Source organism: Camellia sinensis, chromosome 11, assembly GCF_055761805.1.
Source record: "Camellia sinensis isolate YWXY chromosome 11, ASM5576180v1, whole genome shotgun sequence".
Taxonomy (NCBI): Eukaryota; Viridiplantae; Streptophyta; class Magnoliopsida; order Ericales; family Theaceae; genus Camellia; species Camellia sinensis.
Window position 1 is genome coordinate 108,444,311 of NC_138971.1, and position 9,642 is coordinate 108,453,952.

Here is a 9,642-nt window from a genome sequence, read left to right on the forward strand (position 1 = left end):
GGCAGCAAGCTCACTGTCATGACCTGATCAAATAAAAGCTCACTGTCATGCCGTGCCCGTCCCATTCTATATTTGTATATTAAAACATGGGCAGCAAGCTCACTGCCATACGTTCAAAGAAAAGAAAAGAAAAAAAAAAAAAAAAAGTCACTGCTGTGACCATGCCCATCACATTCCTTTGTCTCTTTCTTTATTTTCTTTTCATTTTTTTTATTCTTTTTTATTTGTTACTTTTCCTTCCATTTACAATGTTTGAGACCCTTTTCGAGATGATGTCTACACTTTTAGAGTCCGGATCCTCGGCCGCCCTTTCCGGCGGCCGAGCCAGCAGCCCCCCAAAACGACGTCGTTTTGGGGGTTATTTTGATTTTTTTTTTTTTTTTCTCTTCTTCTTCCTCGTTGCAAAGCCGAACCAGAGGGAGGGGAGGGAGAGAGAGAGGGGGAGGGGAGGGGAAGGAGAGAGAGGAAGGGAGAAGAAGAGGGAGCACCGGACTGGAGGGGGCCATAATCACCGGGGGAGGAGGAGGAGGAGGAGGAGGCGGAGGCGGAGGCGACGGCAGATCGGGCGACGATCGGACGGCTGGCGAGCTCCACGACCTGCGACGGCGAATCCGGACCTGCGACGGCGAGCTCCCCTCCCCTCCCCTCCCCTCCCCTCTGCTCTGTGCTCTCCCCTCCCCTCCCCTCCCCTCCCCTCTGTGCTCTGGTTCTGCGACAAAAAAAAAAAAAAACGAAAAAGCCCCCAAAACGACGTCGTTTTGGGGGCTGCTGGGAACGGCTGCCCAAAAGGGCGGCCGAGGATCCAAATTCTACACTTTTAGAGTAATCCTAACTCATATAAAGCCCACTAACATATATATATATATATATATGAAATTCACATCATAAATAATTTAGATTTGTGGGAGTCTCACATTTGCGGGACGGGTCTCAATCATTACTCTAAATTGGGAGCCCAAATCTAACTTCCCCATCTTCTGCTTCAGCTCCATTTCATATATATATATATATATATATATATATATATATATATATATCTTCTCTTCTCTTCTATTCTCTTCTCTCTCTTTCTCTTTTAAATTGTTCTCTTTCTCCCTTATATTGTTATAATATAAATTTTGAATTTAATTTGAAAATATTTAGGTATTTTGGAAAGATAGTTAAAAATTATTTTTTAACTTTTTTGTGAGAGAGAGAAGTTGATTAAAAGTTAGAAAGTAACTTTTACCCCACTTCCCAAAATGAGAGAGTTAGCAATTTAATTTAATAGGAGAGTTGTAAATTTTATTAAACCTGACCTATATTATGCTTTAGAGTTTTAATTAGGGGTGCAACTCAGACAGATTGAGATGTTATCCAAACCTAACTCAAGTTATGCTGACAGCTGCTCTGACCTGTCTAAGCCCAAATTGTAACCCGAGATTATCTGCTCAAGCCGAACCCCAGCTAAACCCAAATTGCCCGAGTTGCTCGAATTATACATAAAATATTTCAATTTTATTTTTTTTCGTTCAACTAAGTTAATTAATTTGTCAAAATTAAACTATTTTCTTCTTTTTTATAAAATCATTAATAATATCAAAACAAAAAAATTATACAATACAAGAAAGATGTCGTTATAGTAATATTTACAATTTATGAGTAAGGAAAAAAAAGAAGATTTTATATTGTGTTACTTATGTATATAATATATATTAAATATGATCTAATGATTTAAATTGCTTTCATATTATCCAATGGCTAATAATTTATATATATATTTAATATTTTTATATATTTATATATAATTTGGGTTTCAGGTTGCTCGAATTATTTGATGTCTTCGCCTAAGCCCACCTAAATTTAATTCAGGTTTGTCTAAACTCATACCAAATTCAAAAATGTTTTGTTCAAACCCTAAAAAAATTCGGACTGAGCTCGGATTGAGCCCGCCCAAATTGCACCCCTAGTTTTAATCTACCATTTTTAAAATCTATAGTGAAATATCAGATGATTAAAGTATTGGTGACAGAGGAAATTGTTTTGAAGTAAATTTAGTGGTATATAATATATTCTGTCTAAATCTCTTCGCAAAGAGTTTTATTTTAATTACTTTTAATTTGTACTTCGTTTGTTATATTGATCATTTGATAAATTTTGTAAAATCATTCTAGGTTGATACATTTGATTATTCTATTCAATTGATTAAATTCTGTAAAGTTCTTCTCTATTGAAATGTTGATTTGCTTGACTAAATGACGTGAAAATCCTCCGTACATGGATCGAGTGGACCCTACTGATTAGCAACACCAATATGTCCGGATAAGCGGTTGTGCTGGGATAAGGTGAGTGAGGTCGGTCACTGGTTATGTACTGAGTATGATTGAATATTTAGTCATGGGCAAATTATCATATGTTAAATTGATTTGTTTATATAATTTGATAAATTGTTTGATTATCGAATCGAATCATTTGTGTGATGTTGTAAATTTGTTGGATCCTTGTCATTTTATTCTCTATCCGAACATTGTTATTCTTGTCGTATTGTATACTTGTCGAGTTAATTTATTTTTTAAGTGCGAAACAAATTTAGTGGCGATTGGGTTTAAAGCATTTAAAAGGATTTATTAAGTTAGATATTTTGGGCCTACCAATTTATATTATTTTTTAGAGACAATTATATAAATTATATTTTGAAAACATTTGTGTAAATTATTTTTTGAGATGATTTGTACATTTGAAGTTATTAGTTATCTGAAATTATAAATTTCAAGTTTATTTAATTTATTACCGGCCTGGAATTCGGGGCATTACGATCGTCATATCCATCAATATTGCTCCACCGTCGTTCAATACAACTCACTCTACCGTTAACCAACATTTACTACCGTTCGCACATCTCTAATTTAGATGTAGTTGATCCCATCGTTTGCTTCATATCTCTCTCTCTCTCTCTCTTTCTTTCTTTCTCTCTCTCTCTAACAACATTCATCTACTGTCGATCTAGTTGGTTTATATGTTATTGATTGATAAAGATTTGATTATGTTATTTGAGTTGTGTTTTTTTTTTTTTTTTTCCAAGTTCATTGATTTTAGATTGTTGCTGGAATTTAGTCAGTGAATTTCATTAACTAGTGCAATTGCATTGGTTCCAATCAATGAAATTTCACTGACTCAATTTCTAACTTGTGTAATTGTTCTACCTTCAATTAATGAAATTTTGCCAAGTCTATCAATTTCTGATTAATGCCTATGATATTTCACTTGACTTGTACAATTACATTGGCGTCAGCCAGTGAAATTTCTTAGAATTAAGAACCTAACTATTACAATTGACCTTCAATTTTTTTCTTTATCGTTTAGAGTTCAAATAGTATTTTTCACTCATTTTGCACAATAAAATTTCACTGTGCAAAGTCAAAGAAATTTCACTACATATACAGTAAAATTTTACTAATTTAATATAAATTTTTTTTAAAATTTGTTGTTTTGGAACCTTCAATTTGCAGTTTTTAGTAATAAATTTAGAATTAAGCACCTAATTTTTGCAAACAACAATCAATTTTAGATTTCTAGTGTAAAAAAAATATATTTTATTAACTTTGCACATTGAAATTTCTCGTAGTGAAATTTCACTCTGAAATCAAAGAAATTAAACAGAAATAATCATTTCTGTTTTTGCTTTGTTGTTTTTCAACTCTAGATACAGAACCCAAATCATTAAAGATTGTTCCCAAACTATTTCCAGTAGCAACCTTGTTCCTCCAGTATCTTCCGGTCAAGCCAAAAGTGGGGGCCTTAGAATAGGAAAAGAGAGAAAAAATTGAATAATGAATAGATTAAAAAAAGTAAACAGAAGAGAGCCCCAATATTCTAATGTTAACAACACTAACATGTACAAGCTATGACTGCAAAACTTGTCCCCATCCTAGCTTAAAATATTTAGGCTAACCCATCATGATGACCATGGTCATCTCATGTTGCAGCACTGGGCTTTCCCTTCTTGTTGCAATTTGTTCCACATGCATATCATCTGTCTTGGAGACTGATAATGCGCTGTATAATAATTGTCAATGCAACCAAACTGACAGAATTTCCCGCTGTGCACATACTCAACTGGCATGGAACTGTTAAACTGCTCTACCCACATGCCCATGCTCACATCTTCCATCTTGAACAACTGTACCATGACAAATAAATACACGTCAATAACATCATACAATTGCCTTCAGCGAATCACAAACCCCAGAACACACATTGGTAGACAAGGAAAGGGAGAACATACTCTCAACTTGTGTTTTTCAAACTCGGATACAATGTAACGTGCAATGTCATATGACACTATGTAACCAGGCCCATTTGCATAGGGTGGATAATAATCTTCTGGCCATTCCTGCAATTTCAGAGAAGGAATTGAAGGAGGAAAAAAAAAAACTACAGATCAAAGATAGAACCATATGTTAGATTGGTATATGAGATGTTACAAGAACAAAATTCTGATTAAAACAGTTGTTTTAATGCTTAGCAAGAGTCATATGTAAGAGAAGAAATCTAGGCGCTACACAATTTCCTTTGTGTTTGAACTGCTTAAAGCAGGAATGTATTGAGATCATTATTAAGGAAAAATTCTCAGCCTCCATACAAGGACAAGAAGCAGACTGCATTCTCAAATATTCAAACTTCAGCTGTGTCAGAAAACATCTCATGGGGTCGCAAGATCCCGTCCAATTTCAGTACAATAGATAGCAGGGTAATAAAATGTCACAACTGATTGGCAATGGCTTAAAAACAAATGAGGAAATTAGGGCGGTCAAACCGGCTGAAGCCAAACAACCCTAACCCAATCCAACTTTTTAATGGGCTGGGGGCAAGTATGTTTCAAACATTGGGCACAGCCAAGAAAATCCCTACCCGAAGTGAAATCGTTCCAGGCCTGGACTCTCACATATTGGCCAACCCAAACCAACCCGAGCCCGAATTAATAATGTCTGTGCACACAAATATGTGTAAATATGCACTATAAATTGGTGTGTATGATGCATATTCATATATGAATATTGCTGTACATGAGTAGAACCATAACCTTGGAAGACCCGTGTTTTTATTTTGTTTGTTTATTTTTCCTTCTTTATTTAGAGCTTAATGAACACCATCACACTCTAGGAAGATTTCCCACTTCTGCCGATCTACGTTTCAAAGCATTTGTCTGGCAACACGAGTCTAGCCCGAACCTGTTCTATTATGGATCGGTCCAGCTTGGGTTGCAATAGCACATGCTTCATGTCTGGCTTTGTCCGGGCTTGCATTGACCTTTGGCAGGCCTCGGGGTTGGGCCTAGTTACCCCTAGCCCGGCCAAACTGCAGGAGTTGCAGCCATAGAGGAAAATAAAGAAGCATCAAATCTCTAGTGATTGAATCCACAACAATAACTTAATAATAACACTACTTCCAACATCTCCAATTTTACAAATAAATCATCTTTTGCACAACTGACAGGTGAAAGTATTATTTCAGCCCTGAATCAACATTCATCTCTGTGGAAAAGCAAAGAAATTTTCAACTACATGAGAACTATGCAGAATCCATCGAGGAAAAGTACATAAATAGACAAATACAAATATTTTAAAAATTCTAGATACTAAACTACAGTTCTGGAAAAAGGGGTGATTATTGGTTCAATGGCCTAATAACCTTGAAGTTATGGGTTCAAGTCTTGGACAACTACTTTGTGCACTATGTCAAGGTTAGGTGTGTACCCAATATTTCTCCTTCCAAGCACACATTAATGTGTACTAATTGAGCGTTGTTTTTAAACTACAGTTCTGGAAAAATAAAACTACAGTCTCATATATGCAAGAACAAATAAATTAAATAAAAGCAACATCAGGACCATAGGACTTAAATCTCATTTTAAGCTGTAAATAATAATAATAATAATAATAATAAAGAAGAAGAAGATAGAAAAGCCTACACTTTTTACCAGCAATTTGAACCATATTCAAGGGGAAAGTATCTGTTCAAAAGTATACCTCATACGTCACTGCCCATTTACCATAACGCAGGGGCTTGTGGTGGTAATTCATGTTGCCCACATACAGGCTTCCACCACTGTGGACTTTCTTCATTTCCTTGATGACAGCATCTATCCTAACAAATGTGTCATCATCACACTTCATAATATAGTTCGTGGCCACACTGCGAACCTGAACCAAATGCAGTTATCAATGATTTACATGAATAGCACTAAGAAAAATAAAAGTTGCCATCTCTGGATTTTAAAGAACCACCCACCCCATATTCGCAGATTGCAACCGTCTTCAGTACAACAAGGTCATAATTGTCCATGTATGACACTATGACAATGTCCCCAAAAAAATCTGCTTCTTTCATTAGCTCTACATTTACTTCTTTTCTTCCATGCTGTCAAAATAAAAGTTCCTAGACGAGTAAGCAACCACAACTTAAGGTTTTTTTACACATAAAGGTCTGTCAGCAAATAATACATGCGACTTTACCAAGCCTTACCAGAGCTACAAAAAACCGAGCTACAACATTTAAAGATTTGATTAATGGATGCTGCATCCAGGACTTCCTCGCAGCCATCCTCTCAGCAAAATGATTGCCCGCAGAAAGAATGCCTATAAAAAGCTTCACATCCCAATCAGGAAGAGATGGGGCCTTCCATTTAGTCAACATCTCCAGATGCTTCTGTGGAGCAAAGCTGGGATGTGATGTAGGTAACGAGCCAGCAAATATAGAATGCAAATCAACATCCCCTTTTATACATAGTCCTGTTGCATCCTCAAGAGTGAACCCCTGTCAAGATCATAAGCATCTTGAGGCCATCCATGTTCATCATGATTTCACAATACCAGCACGTTTAGGAGGGGATACTCACAGTGCGATAAGGAAAAGAAGTAACATGCCTCCCATCTACATTGATATGATAGCCTTCCAAGCCAGCACTCAAGCTAAGAACAAATAACTTGTCTTCTACGAATGGATATGGCCAGTCCACTGTCACTTTTGTGGTCCTTCCTATCAGCCTGTTCAACCACCATATAGTCTTCGACTCTTCTGAGTGATCGTCGTCGTCACGAATCCATTTCTCACATTTCACCTGTCCATCCACTTCATAAGACCTTAAAAAATGAGCCAATCTGAATAACCAAATGTTATAATTGAGGAATTAATGACACTGGATATAAACTTGCAAAAATCATATGGATCTTTTGAAGCAAGTAATCATTGGACCAAGCAAGTATAAGGAATGAAAACAATAGACTAGGTAACTACTACAAATTGCTCCAAAGCTGAAAGTTTCAGCTAACATCATAGATAAACAGTGACTTCAATTTCAGGTCAAACATCTACCATCAGATGACAAGCCGAAAATCACTTCCTATGGAACACTCTAATCCTTACTCTCTCATTCTTCATCAAATTTTTTTTTTTTTTTTTTTTTTTTTGAAAATTTCCGAATTTATCCTAAAACTCTGTTTTAACCACTATTTTTTTTTTTTTTTTTTTTTTAAAAAAAAAAAGAAAACCATCTCCAACCCTTACTCTTTTTTAAAAAATTTCATCAATTATGACTATTGGAAATATGGTGAAGGATTTAGTACATCATTAATTTGGTGAAAGAAATGCTCACCCTTGATTTGATACATATTTGATGAAATGGTTGGAGCACACTTTTAGCAATTTTTTCATCAAATCAGATTTGATGAAGGATTGGTGATGATCAATATTTAACCAATTACATCATAAAGTTTTCATATAAACTTTCCACCAAATTAGCTCATTGTACTCATGTTGCATTAGTAACAACTACCAAATCAACCATCGTGAAGAATGATAAATGCAGAGCTACAATGAATTCACACATACCCGTTTCTTCGTCCGCCTTAGACTTCCACCCTTCACACCTCAACGACGACCCCCATTGCATCCTATAACATGTATTCTGCTCGATAACCGGCCTCTCACTGAAATCCCCCTTCAACCTTGGATTGAAATGCAGTACCTTTGGTGGGTCCTCCCCATCCACCGTCTTCAACCCCTGCAATTCCATCATAAACTGAGAAACCATCACACTATCATCTCCTTCTTTCAACAATGCTATCTTCGGGTGGTACTCGGGGTGAGCCCAATGTGGCTTCCCCACGACTGTAATGTGTGATCCCAATGACAATCCACACGGAATCACCATAATTTGGTTCGAATTCCTGAATTCTTCACCCGACATTGAAATCGAATGCATACACGAATCAGACAAATTCTCTGCTTTGTTTTCCAATTCAACTCCAACTTGTCCCAACGAAATCTCTTCCCAGAGCTTCTTCCCAACCACAAAAGCATTGATTGCCATCTTGTGAAGCACACTGTTGTTACCAAATGCACTTTCGTCGAACACCAAGCTCGAGACTTTCTTGTGCTGTCGCGTTCGGACAAACGATCTCTGTGAAACCCTAAACGATTCTTCAACATCTGAACCTTCACTCTGAGTCGATTCGTCTTCTTCATTGATCCTGATTAGCTGTGCGTAGAGAGACCCGTCTCCTGATCCAAACCCTAACCCAGTTTTGAGCACAAGAGGGATTTCTAAACCCATCAAGAGTAGATACAGAAACAATGCACCCATCAAAACTTGAATCGATCTGTGTCGACTCACTGACACAACTGTATCGAACTTTGTTTTCTTCATTGTTTCTCTTTAAAAAAAAACCCTAATTTTTTCAGGTTTGGACGAGCAAGAATGGCCTTTACATGAAGAACATTGAGGGATAATCAAGAGTTTTTTTTGAATTTTTTTACAGACCCAAGCCCTAGATTCAAAAATCTAAAGAACAGGGATAGGTCATTTGGAACTTTTTCAACAAACCCAAACACTAGATTTCAAAGAACTGAAAAAGAGAGTCAGGTCATCAACTTGAACATGCAGAGATAGATACACACATTTATATATTTATATATACATACACATTCACAGACATATTAGATATAGAACTGTCAAAAGACAGAAGGAAGACAACTTCCATGAAATGCATTTATTAGGATCCAGACAAGATAAAAGTAATATGTCAAGACAAAAACCAAACGACAACGTTTGATCGTTTTGCCTTAATAATTGTATGTAAAATTAAATTACACATTAACCAAAGGAAAATATTTAAAACCTTAACAAATTATATTCATAATTTTATTCATAATAACATGGTGAAATATGTGTTAATTTTTAATTTGTTACACTGGTTAATAATGATGGGCCCAACTCTCATATCATATCATTGTACATGAATGTGAATACGATGATACTACATACACTAATTGATATATTTAATTAGTATACCAACATGTGTTAATTAATATATCAAATGATGTATATAGTATTATTCTTGTGGATATATATATATATATATATATATATATATATATGCGTGTGTGTGTGTTTCTAGCATTACGCTTAACAAAACTGGTGTGTTCACATTTGTATTTAAGGGGTTGGTTTGGAAAGTGGGTTATTTTTTGACTATTTTAGTCTAGGGTTAAAAAGTCTTGTTTAGAAAGAGCTTTTTTTTTTTTACTTTTTTGTGATAAAAAAAATGTAATGATTATGGGTTGAATATAATATTTTGTCTTATTGAACTAAAAAACTTATTT

The 9,642-nt window shown here is 35.6% G+C and overlaps 1 protein-coding gene across 1 annotated transcript; it reads right to left on the reverse strand.

Moving 5' to 3' along the window:
- Positions 1-3,791: 3,791 nt before the first annotated feature.
- LOC114313179 (hydroxyproline O-galactosyltransferase GALT6) lies at positions 3,792-9,020 on the reverse strand. The gene is made up of 7 exons (XM_082894458.1): positions 7,870-9,020; positions 6,878-7,110; positions 6,505-6,795; positions 6,271-6,399; positions 6,009-6,182; positions 4,265-4,372; positions 3,792-4,159 (listed from the first exon to the last, which is right to left on the reverse strand). The coding sequence occupies exons 1-7, from the start codon at positions 8,684-8,686 to the stop codon at positions 3,950-3,952; spliced, it is 1,962 nt and encodes a 653-aa protein (XP_082750584.1). The 5' UTR covers positions 8,687-9,020; the 3' UTR covers positions 3,792-3,949.
- Between the last annotated feature and the right edge of the window lie 622 nt (positions 9,021-9,642).